Source organism: Lemur catta, chromosome 4 (assembly GCF_020740605.2).
Source record: "Lemur catta isolate mLemCat1 chromosome 4, mLemCat1.pri, whole genome shotgun sequence".
NCBI lineage: Eukaryota > Metazoa > Chordata > Mammalia > Primates > Lemuridae > Lemur > Lemur catta.
Genome location: NC_059131.1, coordinates 53,913,051 through 53,935,215, shown reverse-complemented (window position 1 = coordinate 53,935,215; position 22,165 = coordinate 53,913,051). Strand labels below are relative to the sequence as shown.

At 41.6% G+C, this 22,165-nt stretch overlaps 1 protein-coding gene across 1 annotated transcript in view; it reads right to left on the bottom strand.

The window, feature by feature from the left end:
• The window catches only part of ANXA4 (annexin A4), a 51,970-nt gene that overhangs the window by 3,667 nt on the left and 26,138 nt on the right, over positions 1–22,165 (bottom strand). Inside the window, exons 3-12 of the mRNA XM_045549778.1 lie at positions 19,287–19,374; positions 15,152–15,246; positions 12,297–12,410; positions 11,260–11,350; positions 9,625–9,704; positions 7,799–7,855; positions 5,298–5,391; positions 2,750–2,845; positions 2,131–2,189; positions 986–1,108 (exon numbers count right to left, since the gene is read on the bottom strand). Of these exons, the coding sequence (XP_045405734.1) occupies positions 986–1,108; positions 2,131–2,189; positions 2,750–2,845; positions 5,298–5,391; positions 7,799–7,855; positions 9,625–9,704; positions 11,260–11,350; positions 12,297–12,410; positions 15,152–15,246; positions 19,287–19,374 (897 nt within the window). The remainder of the gene's footprint in view (positions 1–985; positions 1,109–2,130; positions 2,190–2,749; positions 2,846–5,297; positions 5,392–7,798; positions 7,856–9,624; positions 9,705–11,259; positions 11,351–12,296; positions 12,411–15,151; positions 15,247–19,286; positions 19,375–22,165) is intronic.

Sequence of the window (22,165 nt, the reverse complement as noted above, 5' to 3'; positions counted from 1 at the left end):
TTTGTTTTTATTTGCAATTTGTTAAATATTAGTGAGATCCCATATTTTCCATATATTTTTGGCTTTTTTGTGTTTCATCTTTCATGAAATGCATGGTTAATATCCTTTTGCCCAGTGTTCTTTTTTCCTAGTGATTTGTAAAGCTCTTAATATAGGTATATTAACCGTATATTATACGATACAAGTATATTTTCCCATAACTTCATTTATGGTCATCCTTGAATATTAAGCTAGCTATATAGTTCAGCTCTGCAAAATAAAGTTACCTCATAGCCTGAACAGAAATAGAAACAAGTTCCTGAATGCCTTGTAGACATAGTAACAAAATCTGTAGCTCAAATCACCTAAGTTAGACCTCTCCAAGCTATGAGTAGGATTCAGAATATTTAATTCACAGATCAAATCCTGATTTGAAGTCTGTTGTGCAGGCAACCCCAGTTTCCAATGAAATTTGTCTCAGTTTCATGTCCATGAGATGCTTACGGCTTCTTCAAGAAGCAAAATCCTGGTAATGAGGGGTTTGGAGGGCTGTGAATCATTTCTCATCACTCCTGTGCCACCTTTGGACTCCTAGAAGTTTGGAGCCAGGTGAGGAACAGCAATTCAGGTTAACTAAAATGCTTTCCCGTACTTCCAGCAGACCTCAGCTGGCCCTGCCTAGGACTCTGGATTCAGTTGCTTATCTCTTATGATAATTGGGTAGATAAGGAAATCATGCTCTTAAAAGTATTCGTTAAAATGTTATCTTTCTCTTTCTGGGGACAACATGAAATAATTACTATATTTAGAAGGCAAATATTTCCAGCTTCTGTCCTGGCAAAGGTTTAAATGTCTATGTGAAAGGAGAGAGACTGCAAGTATCTGGTGTACCATTTTTAAAGGGAATAATATATGCCAAGAAGAGGGGACAAGGAGTGCTGAATGCTGAGGTCAGAGCCACCTTTTACTTGGTGCTTTCCCTTGGGCCAAGGCTGCTGGGACCTACCTTGATGAAAGAGTGCAGAGACTTTCCATAGAGCCTCTTGAAGTGTGCCCGGATGTCCATCATGTCAATCTCTGCTCGAGAAACCATCACTCGGATGAGGGTGTTATCATCCGTGCCCAAGCCCTAAGGAAGAAAACAAGATCCTACATACACGAAAAACTAGCTGGTTTTCAGTGAGTATCTTCTTCAGTCTATCAAGGCAAGATTCGGGATGACTCTTCCTGATATCCTTTGTTCCACAACATTTGAGGCCTGAGCAATAGCCTTGCTCCTTGCCATGGTATTCAAGGCTCTCCACAGCTTACTTTTCTAACACTCTATATTCTGACCAGAGGACACTGCCCTCTGCCTTTCTCGAGAGCCACTCTGTGCTGTCCAGCCTGCTTGCCTCATCTATGATTCCCTGCAATATCATCCTTCCCTTCTCAGCCTTACCATTCCTCTCCTTACCGTGTAAAATCCTTTGATGTAAAACTTGCTTGAAGTTCCTGCTCAAATATACTAACTTCTTCATATATTCTTTGCAGAGCCTCCCCCACCCCGAAAAAATATTGAAAAAAAAAAAATACCCTTTCCTTTCTGTTCCTATAATATTTGGATCCTCAACTGCTGTCTTACTTCCTGTCTTGTTATTATTAGTGTTTTGCACATACGTGCCTTCCCCGTAAGGCTAGACGTTCTTTGAAATGACTACATTTTGGTCTTTCGTGTACCTCCGGTGACCCCATGACAGGTGGTTGCACAGAATACAGTGCAGGGTTAGGAGTGTGGGCTCTGGAGCTAGCCTGCCAGTGTTTGCATCCTTGCTCCATCACGTCCTCACTGAGCACCTTCAGCAAACTGTGTAGCCTCTCTATGCCCAAGTTTCTTCATCTGTAAAATGGGGTTAATAGTAGTACCTACCCCATAATGCTGTTGTGGGGATAAAAATTAATCTATGCATATAAGGCATTATGAACAATGATCCACACATCCTAAGTACTCAATAAATATCACCTAGTATTGTTACTAGCAGGCACTCAGGGAAGTATTTGATGAATTGGATATTTCAGGGTGAAATTTGATGGGGGGTGTATAAGCAAGCCTTAGAATGTGGACATAATATATGCCAAAGTCATTCAGATGCTAAAAATGAGGCCATTTACCTTCATTGATTTATAAAGCCTTTCAGCAAAATACGCAGGTTTGTTCCTCATACACTTAACTGTAGAGAAAAAAAGAAATGAAAAGATTACAGGTAAGACTTGTGAGAAAAGAAAAGTGACAGCTGTTCCCGCACTTTCTGCAGGATACCAAGGAATATTGCTTGGCTGGAGGAATTTTAGCTAAACGTTTCATGAACATGCATTTTCACAGATAGAAAGTACCCTCATTTATCGTCAAGTTCCTGGAGACATAATTAATAAAAGTCATCAAAGCACAGGGTAGCATATAGTTTCAAAATGATGATTACTGTCTCTACCATATGAGACACTTATGAATTCTAACCATTCACAGACTTGCAAGATGCAGCTAGTATAGTATTATCTTTCCCATATAATGAGATATAAAGGCACATAAGATATAAAATATATAAACCACATGGCACAATAGCAGTCAGGTTGTATGTAATATTTCTTGTTCAAAATTCTGGAATGCACCATGAGTGATTTAAGTAACTTTTATCTCTGAAAAAAGTTCTGTATCTCCATGCCAACAAATTGATAACAAGGAGGAAAGTCTGTAGACATTTGTTTCTCCATTCCCCACCCCCTACCAGCTTACCTATAGCCAGCAGAGCATCTTCAAAGTTCCCAGATGTTTCAGATTTAATACTCTGTTCAATATCCTTCTGTGATATCCTTTTGTATTCATCAAACACTACAAATAACAAAATGGCATTATCAATAAATAAAAAAGAATAGAGAAAACTAAAATTTATGGAAAGAATGAGCATTTTTTAACTAGCCAACACTATTTACTCTTTGGCGTATTTCAAGAGGAAACTACTAATTAGTGATGTGGACAAGCACCCAGGAAGGACATGGCACAGTGGCATGGGCCTGGGTGAGGAAGAAGAAATACTGTGACACTTGGAGAACATCAGACAAGTGCCTTCCCTTATCTGGGACCCTGTTTCCTCACACATAAAATGGACATGACCTCTAGAGACATTTGCTTTCTTTTCTCATAGTTTCCTTAATAAACAGAATGTGTCTTTTTGTAATTTTGGCCTTGGCAATCACCTTCATCTTCCTTCTGGCTCATCAAAACTAGAGCCATTCATAAAATCAAGTTTATGGCATGGTTAAAAAACAAAAACTGAGCAATTCAATCTCTTCAAAACTGAGTCACATTTAATAATAGCTGGTTGCATCTTTTAATACGCTTTAACATAATTAAATTTTTTTGCTTTTTTGCCAAGTATTTTTTAATATGATGAATATGTTTTCCTCTCTTGCCATCCCCTTCCAGAACCTTCTTAGAGCAGGTGTCTATTTTGTTTATCTTCTTCAGGGTGCTGCCCCACCTCCCTCAATGTGATTTTCACGGGTCTGTCAATCCATGGACACTCATACCCAACAACATACACCATAACCTCTATCAAACAAGTGAGCAGTTCACCCAGTCAGGACCCATTAGACTTACTTTCCTGGGAATTTAAAAAATTTTAAATTGAGCAGATCATGGGGATGGCCAAAAGCACTGAGTCATCTTTATCCCCAAAGAACATAAGTATCACCTGGGAAACCTGTTAAACTTCCTGGGTGTCACTCCCAGAAATTCTAATTCAACCAGTCTAAAGAAGGGGTTCAAGAATCAGTATTTTTAATGGAGAACAGACTTCAGAGACTCTGCCTTAGAAATAAAATCATGACTCCCTTCTACTGAGATCCCCAGAACTGCCTTGGTTTCTGTTCTTCCTGAAGTTGTTCATCTCTCCATTCAATTTTGTGAGATACCAGTATTTTTCATTTTCCCTCTTGTCTGATTCTGTATTATTTCCTCTTTTCTTACTTAAGTTGGAGTCTGAGTATATTGCTTGGAATTAAAGAATCTAATTGACACATTTTCTAAGCCTCAGTTTTCTCCACTCTAAAATGGGGAAAATAATGACTATTCCATTGGGATGTTGCAAGAAAAAATGCTTATAATATGCTAAACACTGCACAAAGAAGATAGAAAATTATTTTAAAAACCTTATTGTGAATCCTCACCATTATTGTCGGTAAGAAAATTATGAAGTTTTCTTTATCTAATGCTTAAAATATTTCCTGCCAGTGGCTTACAAACAGATATTTTATAACTGCCCAACTGGGAGATTTGTGCCTGCAAGTGAAATTTTTACAAATGTGTTTATGCATGAAATTGGGTCCTGAGGACCTGAAGTTCTTGGAAAATACCACCAGGGGGAGATTTGTGTTATTCATAATCAGGCAAGGGACTGCAATGAGTCAGAAGTTGGTGCATCTGATGATAGCTCAGGATGTTTATTAACAGGAGCAATCACCTATTTTTTTGTCACTGTGGAATAACTGAAATAATTACAACTTCAAAATGTGTTGTACTTTTCAATTACCATATGTTTTCAATTTAGCAGACTTCTCAAATTTCCCACAAGCTTTGTAAATCAGTGCCATTATAAGGGCGTGGTGGGTTTATAAAATTGTGATGTACATAAAGACCTAGAAAGCTTATATAAAATATGAAATATCTTATTAAACCCTTACTGCTCTTTACAAGAAGACTATAAACCTGACAACAAATATTCTCTAATTGTATAGCATCTTTACCCCAAACAAGTTAAAAGCATATTCCAAAGTTTAGAATTATCAGAAACAAATTAGAAACATTACACATAGGAAATAAAATTTGAAATTATCCACTATTCATATTATGCAACGTAACTCCTAAAGAAATCACGTTTATTAGCTTTACAGCTTGGATGTTAAACAGGAATAAATATCAACTAACATTTCTATTTTATTGCTTCCTGTTGTACTGAAGATTATTTTCTTATGTAACTAAATTAAAATCAAAATCTTGGGGCTACTTTAGAAAAAGGACTGACTATGAAGGTAAGTTTCCTAGTAATGGGAACATCAAAAGTCTATGAATACGTTGTATTTCTGCTAATTATTCATAATCTTTCAGAAATTGGCTTTCATGCACATCACTGGACTCATACATTTCCAAGATAAGAATCTAAGACAGTTCAGTACAATCAGTTCTCTGTACCAACTGCAGGAGAAAAGGTTACAATTAATTAGGAGCAATATAGTTTTCACTGTTTTTCAAATAGTTTCTTTGGGAAGTGAGGTAAGTGCCTTACCATGCAACAGATGATTTCGATTCCGGGAACAGAGAACAGTTAGAAATTTCACCTCATCTGTCCCCCATTTCTTCTCTCCAGCCTCATACAGGTCCTGAAGCCAAACAAAGCACAAGTTTAAAGCACCAAAAAGGATGTGCCAGGACATATGCAAATATTTCCAGAACTTCAAAGAGCTGAGCTGGCTTAGTATTATGTTGGTGATGGGGGTGGAAGTGGTGGTGCTAGTAGAAATGACTCAGGACTTTTCCTTAGGCATGCGACTATCGGGACCCAAGAGTACCTCCCTGGAGTCAAGACAACACCCGCAGTTCCCTATATGCAGACTCCATGGTTCTATCTTAAGAGCGAAAAGGAATGTTCTAGACTTGGGCTGTCGCAGTTGCCACTACCTCATGTGGCTATTTAAATTTTAATTAATATTAAATAAAATTTAAAATTCAGCTTCTCAGTCACACTAGCCACATTTCAAGTGCTCAGTGGCTACATGTGGCCAGTGGCCACCCATACAGGGCAGTGCAGATGTGGAATGTTTTCATCATCGCAGAAAGTTCTGTTGGACAGCCCTGCTCTAGAATGATCTGTCTCACAGTGGAACCAGGATCCCAATGGTAATTGCTTACATTCCAACCAGTAAGAATACAAGAAATTGATTCAACTCACTTGAACTAGATTATTGATAAATCAGAACTATTGATTTATAATAAGCAGCTGGCCTGCTAAATTTCTCAAAAAGGTCTTAACTCTAACACATTGTCACTCGTTGGGTTTACCACCATCTATGCCTCTGTTTCTTTACTTTCTCCAATTCCCTCACTGCTTTACAGTCAATTAACATATTCACAGAATTTTAAAGCTGAAAAGGCTCAAAAAGTTCATCTGATTCCATTCCTCTTAAACTTGAATCTAAGCAGGCTTAGGACAGCTTGTGGATGATTTATTTTATGTGTCAACCTGATTAGGCCCGGGGTGCCCAGACATTTGGTCAAACATTATTCTGGGTGTTTCTGTGAGGGTTTTTTTGGATGAGATTAACATTTAAATCAGTAGACTGAGTAAAGCAGATTGCCCTCTCCATTGTGGGTGGGCCTCGTCCAATCAGTTGAAGGCCTCAAAGGAACAAAAAGGTTGACCCCTGCCCCCATCAAGAGTAAAAGGGAGCTCTTGCCTGACTGCCTTGAACTGGAACATCAGGGTTTTTTTCACTACCTTTGGACTTGCACTTAAACATTGGTTCTGGGTCTTTAGCCTGCTGGCCTTAGGATGGGAACTACACTATCAGCTCTCTTGCTTCTCAGGCTTTGGACTCAGACTGGAACAAAACCATCTCCTGGCTCTCACTTGCTGACTCACCCTGAAGATCTTGATACTTGCTCACCTCCATAATCTTATGAGCCAATTCCTTATAATCAATCTCTCTCTGTCTCATTCATACACACACGCACACAAACATATCCTACTGGTTGTATTTCTCTGAAGAATCCTGACTAGTACCCTTCAATTAATAAAGTATAGTGGAAGTGACACTGTGATTTCTGAGACTAGATCATAAACAGTCATGCAACTTCCACTGGTTCAATCGGATGCTTGCTTTTGGGGTGCTTCCTCTTGAAACCCAGTAGCCATGCACTGAGAAGCCCAAGCCAACATATACCCCCTCCTTTCTAATGAAAGCAACAGCTCCTTTTCTACATAAAGCATAGTGATTCATACTTCACACACTAAATGGGACCAACCCCTCACTATGGCTATGTATTCGTTAAGAATACAGGATCTAGATACAAATTGCTTGGGTTGAAATCCCCAGTTCTGCCATTTATTATCTATCTGAACTTGAGCAAGGAGCTTGACTTCTCTGAGCCTCAATTTCCTTGTCTGTAGAATGGGGATAACAATACTTAACTCATAGAGTTATGGAAGGATTCAATGATGTACTTCATATAAAGAGCTTAGAACAGTGTTTGGAACCTGGTAAGAACTCATATTTTATTAGCCATTATAATTAGTGTTATCGGGCCACAACTGATTAGACCAGGGGTTGGTACCAGGGCAACCATCAGTGGGTTGGGTACCAGAGAAGCACCTGCCTCTTGGAGTTTGCTATCAGTTTTACCCAAGAGGGTATACACTGTGCCATGCTGCTTTACACAGGCCCTATAAATGTTCTCTTTGGGGAAGTAAAAATGCACAGTGAAAAAGCAATCACCTCCAAGTGGTTATGTGGTTATCTGGGATTGCCACACAGTGGACCCAATGTCAAGAAACCTGGAACCCAGGAGTACTTATGTAATGATGTCCAGTGTCACCCCCAAGCACTAGGTCCCTCTGCAAAAAAAACCTCTGTTATTAGCAGTCATCTGTGGGAATCTTTTTTTTTTTTTCATGATATATGCCAGCCTGGCTAATATACGCTGAAATATAAGAGGTTGTCCACCAGTTCAGGCCTGTCTTACTGGCAAAAGAGAAGACAACTGGATGAAAGAAGCTGCAGTTGTACTAACCTGGGCATCCTGCCTCATGAGAGCATCATCCAGATAATTTCCTTCATCCCTACCACCCTGAGGATGAGAAAAACAACCAAAAAGAATGAGAGTATCCACGAAGATTCGGGGGCACAGTTAAGGCAGAAGGTCTGGGAACCCAAGGACATCGTAATTAGACAAAATGTCACAAGGCGTGGGACTTCGGAGCTAGGGAGGGAGGACAGATGTCCTCTGACCTGTGTCTAGAGGACATTAGCCTCTGTGGGGCCCCTCTTGTTGCCAGTGTCTCTGCCAGTAGAAGGGGAAGGAGAATGCTCCCTCCGCTATCTCCTTGCCTTCCCCACCACCCCACTCCCCTGTGTCTTCCCAGCTGACTCCTGCCTTCCCACCTGGCAACTCTACAGGGACCAACTTCTACCAACCAGGGCTTAGGAGCAGAGGAGAGTCGAGAGACTCTGGGACCTGCAGTGGGGCTTGAGGAGCACATGAAAATGCCCCCCACCCCTCCAACACCAGCTCACAGGGGGGCAGGGTTGGAGCCTCATAGGAATGCTAAAGAGTGACAAATCAGGCTCCTCTAGCTTTTTAAACTGTTTTTATTGCTATGCTGTCTCAGAATTCTGTGGTCTACGCATAGCTCAACAGAGTGGTAAATATGGGAGGAAAAGAAAAACAGGATGGAAATAAGAGAAACAGGCGGGTGTTGGTAAGTAAATATCAGAGATGAGGCGGAAGTTGGAGATGATTTCCCAGGTTCTGCTTTGCGTGTTGGAAGAACAGCAACAGTATTAACAGAAATAGGAAGAAAAGCTGGTTGGGAGGGAAAATGAGTTTAGGAGGACTTATTTGAGGTGATAGTAAAATATCCACAGGAAAACACCTGAAAAGCAGTGAGAAATGAGAGTCTTGTGCTCAAGGAGGAGGCCGGGGACAAGGATGCGGTTAGGAAGTGATGTGAAATGTCTCCAGTTTCCATCTTCTCTTGTCTGGCACCCCTGCCCCACCCAGCCCAGTCCTGCTTTATTTCCCACCTGGGAAACAGTAACTTCCTGCCTGGCCTCCCATCCTCCAGTTGCTCACCACCATTCATCCTACACCTCGCTATTACATTACTTTCCTGAAAACGCAGTTCCAATCACATTGCTCTTATCATCATCATCATCATCATCACATCACCTAGTGCTCCCAGATCTTTGGTGGTTCCCTACTGCTCTCCGAATAAAATGTAAACTCCTCCCAACATGGAATTGCAGTGCATCCTTCCAAGTTGCTCCTAGAATTACCAGCCCGACTGCTCAACCCATTGTTCCCTGAACACACCCCATGTGTTTCCCGCCTCCTCGCCTTGTTCTTGCTGTTCTTCCTGCCTGGAATGCACCCACCCACATCTCTGCCTCTTGAAATTCTAGCAGTCCTCCAAGTCCTCTTTGAACTTATGCCATGAAGTCTTTTCTTTGTTTCTGCAACCACAATCTCTCCTTTATTCTTCCTTTTACTATGTGCCTCTCTTCGTGCAACTTGTGTACCTGATATATTCCCTTATGACAATGTAAACTCTTAAAGCACAGAAACTGCCTCTTAATTGTCTTCCTAACTCTCAGGGCACCTAACAGGGGTACCTGGCATGCATTAGGTACTTGTAAATACTGAATTAAGTAGAACAAATGGACATACATGACTAGCCAGAGTCTCTTACGGAGAAATAAAATAACAGAAAGGCCCAAGAACAACACCTGGAGCAGATCCACATTTGGGGGCTGAAAGGATGAGAAAGGTTGGTAAAGGGGAGCATTTCAATAAAACCCATCCCCCATCAGAAGCAGCCAACAGAGACAGTGACTCACAGCTGACAGAGACACCAGCACTCGCTGGAACATGAACGACGTGTCAGAGCAAATGTCATCTTCAAGGCTCCGTCCATATTCTAGCAAGAGAGTGAAATTAGCAACATCAGAATAAAGAGTCTTGTCCTATGCTGTGTCTCACTCCAGAGCATTCTGTCCCCTCAAGATCAGCCTGTTTACTGAAGCAGCTCATCATGAGGTTTTCCACCCCACACACAGTTTTTCAAAAACTGGACTCTGATAAGATGGTTCAGATAAGTTTATCTTGTCATAGTGAAACGAGATGTTCCTGTTCCTTAAAATGCCAGGGTCGAGAAAGCTGGGGCCGAAATCCTCTCTCTGTGGTTCCTGCTGTCCAGGGGTCTGTCCCGAACATGGTTCTCACAGCTGCGGAGGCAGCAGCAGCCGTGCAATGGCCACTGCAGCGTCACAGGTGGGAGGCCAGAGTGGAGCTTCTGAACCCATCTTTGGGGACAGGGACGGGGGCTGTCAAACACAAATCCTAGCATGCACCCTTTCTACCACATCTTTCACTGGAGAGGTTCTGACAAGTTACCCAAGAGATGCTCCAACCCTTCACTGCCCTCAGGGAGAAAACCCACATTGAGATCCAGGTCCTAACTCCAAAGTCCCAAGGTTTAGAATCTCCTGCTCTGAACACTTACCAAAAAGCTCTTATTGTGGTTGTTTTTTTCTACAAAAGTAATACATGTTGACTACAGAAAACTTACAAAAAATAAATCGGTCTCGTGAAGCAGAGGGCAAAAAAATCCTCTACCATAATCTCATCATCCAGAAATAATCATCACTGATAACATTTTGGTGAATATATTTCCTGATTTCCCCCTACATACACATATTATTTTCCTTTCTTTAAAAAAAAACGGTATGTTGTTAACTGTGTCAATTTTTTTTAATGGGATCACAGCATAGTATTTTATGGCTTGTCTTTTCCACTTATCTATATTCCATACCATTTAATGTAATTTAATAATATTCTTCAATATGAGTTTTATGACTGTATAACAGTCCATTGTGTGACTGTGCCATATTTTGTTTAGCTAATCTGCTACTGTTGGACATTTTTAGCTAAAATAAACAATATCTAATAAACACTGTGGGATCTAAACCTTTGTGCATTTTTTGTTATATTCTTAGGGCAAAAAGTCATGCTTTTTTTTAAAAGGCTTTTCGTACCTATCATCCTCTGGAGATTTCTAAGAGGGGAGTGAATGGCTATCATTCTGACTGGAGGACATACAGTCGAGTCTGGAGGTAAGAAGTTGGGCCAGACAGCCCCTCCAGGCCACTAAGATTTGCTGGTGCCACCATTTTGAACAAACACCTTTGATCCTTTGCTTGCTAACAAGGAACAGCTTTCCAACTTTTCGAATAATAAAATACAGCACTGGATAGCCCAAGTAGAGTGGTATCTTCACGTGAGAAGTCTTAAGAAGCCAATAGTTAACCATTTGCTTAGACAGAGATCTACCTCAAAGCAGAGCTTGGCACCTAGGATCCCTCATGGCCTGCGTTTCTATGAAGAGGGTCTAACCAGTGGATAACCACTTGCTGCTAGTCTCATTCTCAAATCACAGCAAAACTGTGGCCAGGGCCACTGAGGATGTCACATACGCTGCTGGTAGAGCTGGTTTATGCGCCGGATCTCCTCAGGGGTCCGAGAGGCCAGGATCTCGATCAGGCAGCCCTCATCTGTGCCGGCTCCCTAAACACGAAACCAGAGGAGGGGGGCACATAAGCCAGTTTACAGAGTTAAGTCCCAGACACGGAAGGAACACAGCCATGAATCTGCAAAGAATAAAGACAACTCACTGGGTTCTAGCAACACGATCTGTTACCTTTTAACTGTCCTGACCCAAATCCAATGTGTTTGCCATAATAATTATTAGTAATAACAAACATTTATGGACTGTTTACTATGTGTTGGTTATTGTGCCGGGTTAGGTACAGTTTCTGCTTCTCTGGGGGCTTAATCTTCCCTTGAGCTCCTCTGTTCTCTTCCTCTGAAGGGCAGAACCTTCAGGCAAAGACTTTGTCGCCTCTTTGCTTTCCCAGAGCCTAGCCCAGAACATTCCACAAGGCTAAGTACTTGTGGACATGGTTGAAGAAGGGAATTGTACAGATGCTCCTCAACTTACGATGGGGTTACATCTTGATAAACCCATCATAAAGTTGAAAAATTGTAAGTAGAACCATCCTAAGTCAGACCTATCTAGATTTGCATTTTATACTTGGTCATTAAAAATCGGCAGACCCCAGCTAGAGCACAGCTGATTGGTCATCTAGGGACGCCAAGACCCCTCTTGCCAGTTCTAATCCTGGAGGCCCCCTGGCGTCAGTCATAAACTTATGTATCTCAGAAGTCGCTAACACCACAAGACAGTTTCTACAACTGTACCAAAAGCTGCAATCACTCCCCACTGAGCCACAGGAAGAAGCAAATGATTCTGTAACATTTTTTGGAAAACAACTTTAAAGTATAATGCTATAATATAACGTAACATTTTCAAGCTGTCATAAATGAAGGAAAATCTTTCTCCTATACGTCATCCTCCCCACTCTCAGAAGGCCTTTGTCCCCGTTTCTGGAGGAAGCTTGTCAGTGTGTGCACTGACAGCACCAGGGGCACGCGAGGAGGAGCACCAGCAAACCTTCATGGCCCTGTGCAGCTCCTGCACGTCGTACAGCACCGTGGGCGTCATCAGCGCCACTATCGTCTGCTCGAAGTTGCCACTCAGTTCTGACTTCAGGTCGTCCATCAGGTCCTGCAACGCAAGAAAGTGGCTCCGCTTAACTGCTGCTGTAACTTAAACCAGCCACTCTCCAAGTGTGGTCCAGGGACACCTGGGGTCTCTAGGACCCTTTCAGGGGCCAGCAAGGTCAAAACTACCTTCAAAATAATAATAAGACATACTCGCCTTCTCACTGTCATTCTCTCACGTGTATACGCTGGAGTTTTCATAAAGCTACTCAATGTATCTATATATCAATAATTATGTCAAAAGGCTATTAAAATACTCTCCCCTGTACCAACTACATATCTATACAAGACCAGATTTTCTTCATCTACCTCAACCAAAACCACATATTGTAACAAACTGAATGCAGAAGCAGATGGAAGAATCCAGCTGTCTTCCATTAAGCCAGACATTAAAGAGATTTGCAAAATGTACAACAATGCCAATCTTCTCACTAAATTTTTTTGTTTTGGAATATATAGCTATTTTTCATTCAAATGGTATTTATAGTAACATGTAATACATTTATTGTTATTTTTACTAAGTTAAAAAATACATACTTTTAAATGCCCTCAGTTTTAATTTCTTTCTTTCTTTTATTTTTTTATTTTTATTTGTTGAGACAGAATCTCACTCTGTTGCCCAGGCTAGAGTGCTTGTGGCGTCAGCCTAGCTCACAGCAACCTCCAACTCCTAGGCTCAAGCGATCCTCCTGCCACAGCCTCCCGAGTAGCTGGGACTACAGGCATGCGCCACCATGCCCAGCTAATTTTTTCTATATATTTTTAGTTGTCCAGCTAGTTTCTTTCTATTTTTAGTAGAGATGGGGTCTCGCTCTTGCTCAGGCTGGTCTCAAACTCCTGAGCTCAAACGATCTGCCCACCTCGGCCTCCCAGAGTGCTAGGATTACAGGCATGAGCCACCGTGCCTGGCCCAGTTTTAATTTCTAATGTGTTCAATATCAATAGATATAGTCCATAAAAACAAAAAAGTCCTTAATAATTTAAGAGTGTACAAGGGGTCCTGAGGTCAAAATGTTTGTAGACACTGACTCAAATGTATTTGCTAACTTAACAGTAAATCCTGAATACATCTCCAAGTCAATATTTACCTAGCACATTTGTAACAGCTGCAGAGAATTCTAAATATAAATATAGGTGCAATATAACTTCTTAAATCAGTCCTTTTTTTCTATTTTTCTACTATACACACAAGGCCTTTAGTTGTATCTTTGTGATCATTCATGATTATTTCTTAAGACTCAATTCCTAAAAAGAAATATAATCATTTGGACAAAGGATCAAATTCTAAAGACATTTGTTCACATTTCCTCCTAGAACAGGTCATAGAGTTTAAGAACCTTAAGATCAATTAACTTAATTGATCAATAAGGAGCCAAGCTGCTGTTCAAACCCAGATCTCTGATCCTCACAAACCTGATTCCACAACACTTTGTTTCAATCTACCGTGCATATTTTTATGTTATAGCCATACATGTTGAATGAATGAATGAATGAACAAATTAGTGCTCAATCTGTTAATGTCGGGCATCTTAACCAACTACCATCTGATGAGCTTAGTTGTGAAGCTGAACATTAATACTGAATGCATGCAGCAATGCCGTTTAGGTCTCTAGTTCACACAGCACAGGTACGTTCATGCCTATTTGTGTTCATTGAATTTCTTTGGGGATGGAGAAGAGTTTAAAATGTCCAGAAGACAGAGCAATTCTGACCACAGGAATCCCATTCCCTACTGGGGTGCCCAGTCAAGGTGTGCACACAGATGCTCTGGGGAACAGCTGAGCCAGCCCGGCCCCACCCAGCAGTTTAATAATGTCTTTGAGAAGTAGTCTCAGTTCACCTGTTTGTAAAAGTATCTCAGGGCAGAAATACTTAACATAGAGCTTCTGCACTCTGACACCTGGAGACACTCATTGATAATGCTTCCTCAATAAAAAGGTTCTTGATAACCACATAGGTGGGTTTGCAATGATGTGGAAAGATTGAGTGGAATGATTCTGGTAAATAAGTCATTGAAAATAGAGATAAAAGAGATGGTTCCTGAGGGTGTGGGATTCAAACTAAAAGGGGAAAACACAGTAAGTGAACAACATCTGAATACATAAGCTACTAAAATACAATCATACATGCAAACACATAAAGCCCCACTCTAGAATTTGAGGGGGTGCCCCTCCATTGAGGAGCATCAAAAGAATGAATGTATGCTACAAGCAGATGCATGTGGAAGAGTCCAAACAGACCTTAAATCCGAGGAGGGCCTATTTAAAACAAACTGGATGTAAACATTTTAGTCACTTTGGGAAGTCTTCATCCATAGTGGCCTAAAAGAAGCCATCAGGGCCAGAGAAGCAGCTCTGGAAGCTCAGCCTTGCCTGGTGCTCAAAAGGGTGATAAGTTGAGCCCATGTGACAACCAAGGCCCTGCGAGAACTTGGGCGGGAAGGGACCAGCTTGGCCTTGAGGTCTGTGAATCATAGAGCTCCCTGAAATCACTTGTGGATAAGTATAGCGGGAGAAACGTGTTGAAATTGTTTTTTTTTTTTTTTTGGTTTTTTTGTTTTTTGGGGTTTTTTTCCAAGAACATCTTTAAAGAAGACAAAGGATCCATCTTTGAAAATGCAATACCACTTCAGGAGTCTAGATCAGGGAGAGCCCTGCTTCTTCTCTGTTGCCTGCCAAGTCCCTGCCACGTCAGCCACGGAGCAGGAGAGGTTAGGGTTAGGGTTAGGTGGTGTTGTAGGCCTACCCTGCCAATGGTGGTCTTGTAGGCCGTCCTGATTTCTTGGCGCTGGGCGGTATTGCGGTAGGCAAGGACTCCAATAATGGCATCTTCATCAGTGCCTGGGGCAGAGCGGAGACAGTGAGTGAGTGCGATTTGAGAGAGGACTGAGAACGTGGGTTACCCAAACATACACAGAGGGGTTTCTAAGAATAGAGGTCCTTATTCAGACGGTTTGTCTATATTACTGGGAAACAGATGCTAGATTTGAGTCTTAGGGTCTCCTTGAATTAGCTGTTTACCACTGAACAAAATAGTTAACTTCTCTAAGCATTAATTTCTTTATCTATCTATGTGAATGATCATAGGACTTTCCCTTCCTGGGCTGCTGCAAGTGTTAAATAAGATAATTAAGTGCCCAGCACTTGCTACACCTTCAATAAATGCTGACCAGAGTAATTCTTCTTCCCCTCCTCTGGAATTCTTTTCACATCTTTTAGATCTCCTATATCTGTCTTCCACAGTCTCGCCTTTCCTCCCCTAGTCTTTGTCTCTTTATCATTTCCTCTGAGTTTTGAAACAAATCAAATTTGTCTTTTAATTCACTGACTTGGCATTTTGCAGAATTTAAGTTGCCTGCTCACTGCATTCACTGTGTTTTAAAATCTGTAATTGTGTTTTTTTATTTCTAATCTATCTTTCCTGAACTCAAATGGTTCCCTTTATGTAACTGCCAAAAAATTCCCATGACACAACATCCTATCAAAACTTTAAGTTATGAATTACAAATTAAAACATCCTAGGTTTTGCTTGCCTGTTTCTTACAGCAGCTTTTACAAAGGGGACTTTATTCTGATTTTTCAAATGGGTCCCTTGTCTTTGTAACAGCTGGATGTTCTTGTATGTTTGGTGAGTCTTCTGTTTCCTCATTGTCTCTACTGTATGGGGAGTTGTGAGGGGTTACAGAAGTGGTTTTTGAAATATTTCAGAAACAAAGGAAAAAACGTAGGTTTACCATATTATTCCTTGCGAGACTCAAGATCCAGGAAAATGTGAGGTGTAGGGAAGAAGCTATAGAACTTTAAGTTTACATACCTTAAGGACCTACTTTCTGTTCTTATAAAAAAAAGGGGGGTAGGGGGGACTGGGGAATGATAGGTACAACCATCCTTTTCCCGTTCAGCACTCTCAGCTGGGGGAGAAGGTCCATCACCTTTTCTCACTTCCTGTTTCTATGAAAGGCACCACCCTTCCTCCAAGTCTGAACCCTCAACATGGCTTTGATTTTTTTTTTTTTACCCTCTCCCTTCCTTCACATTCAAAGTTCCTGCCAAGTCATGCAAATTCTTGCTCTCTAACCTTCTTTGCATTCTTCCCTCTTTTTTTTAATTCCTACCACTATCACTCCAATTCAGGATTTCAGGGTATCACCCTCGACAACTGCAAAAGTCTGCTAATTCTTACCTCCTAATTGGTCATCCCAAAGTCTTTCCAGATTTATTTTCCTAAAAAGAAAAACTCTGACAATGTCCCTCCCCTGCTCAGAAGTACACAAAGGCTCCCCACCATCTGCTGGATTTACTACAGGTGCTATAGTTGGTGTTTCAGACTCTGCTGTCTACAATATCCCATTCACTACTGTAAGCATCCACATAAAGATAGCAGGCAGCCCAATTCACAGGTTTAGCTCTTGAATTATTGTGCTTCACCCAACTGTATAGCCACTCCATTCTTCTGACTTCCTCCTTGGCAGTCTATTGGTTTATATGGCTCCCGAACCTCCTCCATTTAACATCATGATTCTGGCATTTGTCGCTTCCTGGCCAATACCTTTGGGCCATCCATCACCCTATATCTGAGCTTCTTATAGGTAGCTTTCATAGTAGCACCGCAGGACCTTCCTTTGGTACCTGCCTTCTCAGAAAGCTCCCAACCAGCCTACTCCTGCTTTGCAAGTACCTCCTGCCACAAGCTGCCTTTCCATGTATTTACCATAACTCCCCTAGGGCTCAGCACATACTCTTGCATTCACCTGAAACACATTCTCTCTTAACTCTGCTTATTGAAACTCAATCATCTCCCAAGGCCCATCTGAAATTCTGCATCCTCCAAGAAGTTTTGCTTGATGCCCCTAATAAAATGTGATCTCCTCTCTGTGAACCCCAGTGGGATCTTACTTGTGCCCCTCCTGTCATATTGTGAACTGGCCATAGTTATATCTGTACATGACTTAGCTATGCTAGTATTCATGGACTATGTGGCCACAAGGATACATTTTCACAGTCCTTGTCTCCTCCAACAGTCGGCTTCGCACTGGCCCACACATGGCAGGCAATGAAAAAGCGTTGTTTGTGCCAAATGTCTCCTATTTTGATAATTTTGAATGCCATGTGGTAATGTTCTAAATTAAAGTGTTCTTGCCTATACCAAAGAGTTAGGATAAACCTGAAACAAAAATGGTGGGTCCAGTACATTTTCTCTTTTATTTATGAAAAAGGGAAAATGAGAAGAAAGATGCATAGATTCAGTACAATGTTCTGTTCAGAAGTGGGCAGTAGGATAGAACAGTGGCTTAACCTCCAGCTCTGGAGTCAGACATGAAGCACTGACCATGCAAAGATAGAGGAAAAGTGTTCTAGAAATTGCCTAGAATCCTGACTCTGCCACTTACTGGTTCTGAGACCTCAGGTAAGTTGGATAACCTCCCCACATCCCAACTTCTCAATAGTAAAATAAGCTACTGCCAAGATTGAAAGAGATAACCTGTGGAAATCTCTATGCCTCACCCAGAGTGGAGCTTAATAAACATTTGCTATTAGTGCTACTGTTCTTGTTACTATTAGCAGCATTGAAGCTAAGTAAAACAAACTCTTTTTGGACCAAAAGCCTGGGAAAGATGGTCTGATGGTCAAGTGTTTTTACCCAAATCTCTAGGAGATTCTAAACAGCAGCTAAGATCCAGAGGATACCTCTCTGACCAAAAGTCCAGCCAGGCAAGTCTTGGAGGCAGGGACTATGGGGTAGCCTGAGTTCACCCCATGTGACCCACCCAGCACGAGGCCTTGAACCTCAGGGATCTAACTAAAGTGTAGCACACTGGAAAACAGTATCAGCCTTTTCACATCAAACTCCACACACTGCATGTTGGTGCTGTCACAGTGCAGCTGTGCCCATCACTGCTGTAACAAGCAGAGGGTCTCAAGGGAAAGAACATGGACTTACAGCTGTCAAGCCTCAGCTTGAGACGGGGCCCTGCCAAGTGTGAGCCACGGCTCAGTTCCACTTACTACATGACTTTGTGAGAGTTACTTGGCTTCTCTGGGTCTCAGTTTCACATCTGGTAAAATGGGGCTAAAATACTAACAGTAAGAACTGCTTTCACTAAATCACATGGTTCTTGCACACATCCAATGAGATAATGTTTGTGAAATTGCTTTGTAAACATTATGGCATTATACATATACCAGCTCTAACTGGAAAACAAATACATGTCTAAGTTTTATAAACAGATTCATAATGTTGTAATGCAAAGCACATTTAAACAATTGGGGAAACCAAATTGTTTGGAAAACAAATACATTTCTAAAGTTTTATATACAGATTCTTTTTTTTTTTTTTCAGACAGAGTCTCACTCTGTCACTTGGGCTAGAGTGCTATTGTGTCAGCCTAGCTCACAGCAACCTCAAACTCCTGGACTCAAGCGATTCTCCTGCATCAGCCTCCCAAGTAGCTGGGACTACGGGTGCGCACCACCATACCTGACTAATTTTTTCTATTTTTAGTAGAGACAGGGTCTTGCTTTTGGTCAGGCTGGTCTCGAACTCCTTAACTCAAGGAATCCTCCCACCTTGGCCTCTGGAGTGCTAGGATTATAAGCGTGAGCCACAGAGCCCGACCCTTATATACATATTTTTAATGTTGTAATTCAAAGCAGATTTAAACAACTGGGAAATCCATGAGTGCATTAAATTTAAAAATTCTTTATTAAAATGAAGACTGAATGCCCCTCCCCATCTAATTTGTCTTGAAAAACCAATTTGTTCCTGTGTGTTTTCTTAAAGGGAGACCCACTCACGACTGCCAGAGTCACACAGTGCCCTCCTGTGTGACTCTGTGACGTACAGCGCACGAGGGAGGATTCACCTCCAGCGGGACACTTACCAAACCCTTTCATGGCCTTCCTCAGGCTCTGGGCGTCTTCGGCAGCATTGAATCCTGAGGCAGCTTTGACGGTACCTCCTTTGCTTGCCTGAGTACACAAACGGTGGTGTGATTGAGAAGCAGGTTCTTACCAATACGGAGGCATCTCATTCAGCAAACATGTGCTGAGCACCTACCATGGCCCAGACAGTATTCCAGGTGCTGGGGGACAGCAGTGACTATGAGAAGTGAGGCTTTTCCTCGCTTGGGGCTGATGCTCTAGTTCAGGGGGAGGCAGACAGTAAACAAGCCAACAAATCAAGGCTCCATAAAGTGCCTGGGGGTGAGAAGTGCTGTGAAGCAGACAGAGAGGTGTTGGAAGGGATGCTCTGAGGAGCGACATTGAGGCTGAGAGCTGAATGTATGAAGCAGCTGCCCATGCAAAGGTGGAGGGAAGGGTTACGGGCAGGGAAACAGCTACTGCAAGGGCCCTGAGGTTGCAGCTACCTCCTAAGGAGCAGTGGGACAGAGGCCAGGTGGCTCAAGTGGTGGGCAAGGACAGGAGGAGTAAGATTAGCTACACCACCACCTATGAGGTAATCTGTCCCCTCAAAAAGGAAAAAAAATCAAGCCAATCAAGCCTCTAGAGCCAAAAACCAATTTGCAGGAAATATAGGACACAGGAAAATGTTAAACCACACCAAAGGGAGCAGTCAGAAAAAGCCAGACTCTGAGAAACACTACTTAACAAATGATCTATAATATTAGTAGTTTCTTCAATAAATAAATTGCAAGGGGAATTTAAAAAGAGGGAGTTGAAGGGGAACTATAGTCTAAAAGAAATTAAAAAAGCATATCGATGATCATAACGTGTGAACCTTATTTGGATCCTGAATCAAACAAACAGTAAAAAATAAAAACCAAATTGGCAAATGTGAACAATTGTCACATAGAGACAACTGGAAATGTAAATACTGACTTGATACTTGATAACATTAGGAATCGGTCTTAACATTTTTAGGTATAATAATGGTATTATGGTTACATTTTATTTTTCTACAAGGTTTCACTTATACCTATTGAAACAATTTACGGATGAAATGATAAGATGTCTGGAATTTACTTCAAAATGACACAGGTGGGAGGAAGGAAGTGGAGATAAAGAAGAAACAAGATTAACCATGAGTTAATAATTATTGATAGGTCCACAGAGGGGTTCCTTATAATATTCTGCTTACTTTTGTGTACGTTTAGTCTTTTCCATAGTAAAAATTAAAAAGAAAGAAAAAGAAAGACAATCAGAGAGGTGGGCTGGGGCCGGAGCAAGGCAGCCCTTCCACACTGAGTAAGGAATTTGTACCATCCTAAGTGCGGTAGGAAGCCACTGACAGGTTTTAAGCAAGGGATGGGATGTGATCTGATCTAGATATTTAAAGGATCCCTCAGGCTGCTGTGGGGAGATACAGAGACCAGTTGGGAGTCTGGGCCAAGATCCGGGGGTGGGATAAGATGCTAGACTAGGGTGAAATAATTAAGATGGAAATAAACAGACAGACTCAGCTCATGTTTTGGAGCAAAGGCGACAGAACTTGCTGATGGACTGACGTGGGAGGTGAGAATGGAAAAGAATCAAGTATAACTTTAAATCTTTTTCGTGAGCAGCTGGGTATCGTTTACCCAGATGGGGAAAACTGGAGGAGGAATACCAGATTTGGGGTGGCAGTCGGGGGTAGGATTTAGAAGTTCTATTTTCAAAGTGTTAAGTTTGGGATGTCCATTAAACATCCCAGTGGAATTGTCCAAAGGACAGTTGGTTATACCATGTAAGTCTAGAGGTCAAGTCTAAAGTAATAAATTTAGGATGCATCAGCATTTGGGTGGTATTTGATGAGACAATGGGAGGAGAAAGTGAAAATAGAGAACAGGGACCTAGGACAAGCCTGGGTCTCTCCAACAGTACAGGTCCAGCAGAGAAGGAGAATCCAGAAAGGATGACTGAGAAGGAGCAGTCCTTGAGGTCAAAGGAAATCCAGGATAGGGCATTGTCCCAGGCTGAGGAAGGAGGGAGAGGTGAGCACCTGCTACAGTGAGAAGCTTAGTGGGAAGGAACACAGGCACTGGAGTGAGATAGACCCGGAGTTGAATCTTGTCTTCAACCTGTTCTAGCTGTGTAGCCAGGGGAAGCTTCATTTTTCTCACTCATATATTAGGAATAATGTTATCAACTCACAGGGTTGTAATAATGAAACAGGATAATATAAGAAAGTACTTAGCATTGAACCCAGGAAAAAGTAAACACTAAAACAAAAACTTGAACTCATGGCTATCATCATTGTCATTGTTATTATTAAAGAGGACTCCATATAGCCATATCTCCATAATAAATAGAGTAGAGAGATTCTTTGTATCTATTTCTTACAATATCCCACCATGGCAGCCTATGGGGTAATACCAAAGCAGAATTTACAATAGAGCATTTGTACAAGGTGGTAAAAACAGTGTAGAATAGAGCTAAAGCTTCCTGATGATTTAATTTGATCCAAGGATGTACTATGGGCCATCTAAAGGAATGGAGGATTTTTATCCCCGTAGGGCAGTTCGCTACCAAACCAGACGAGCTTTATGTGCTACACCACCTGGGCCTGGACATCTTAGGCCCACTGTGGCCCACATCAACCCATCCAAGTCCTCAGATACCACAGGGCATGGCCCTCCTCTGCTGAATGACCAGGCTTTCATATCCTGGATATGGTCAGTACCCAACACTTAATCATCACCCTCTATATACCTGACAGAAGAAAGTAGAAATTTATGATACCAACTTCCTTGGAGCACTGTTATGGGTTGAATTGTATTCCCCAAAAAAAGACATGTTGAAGTCCTAACCCCAGTGCCTCAGA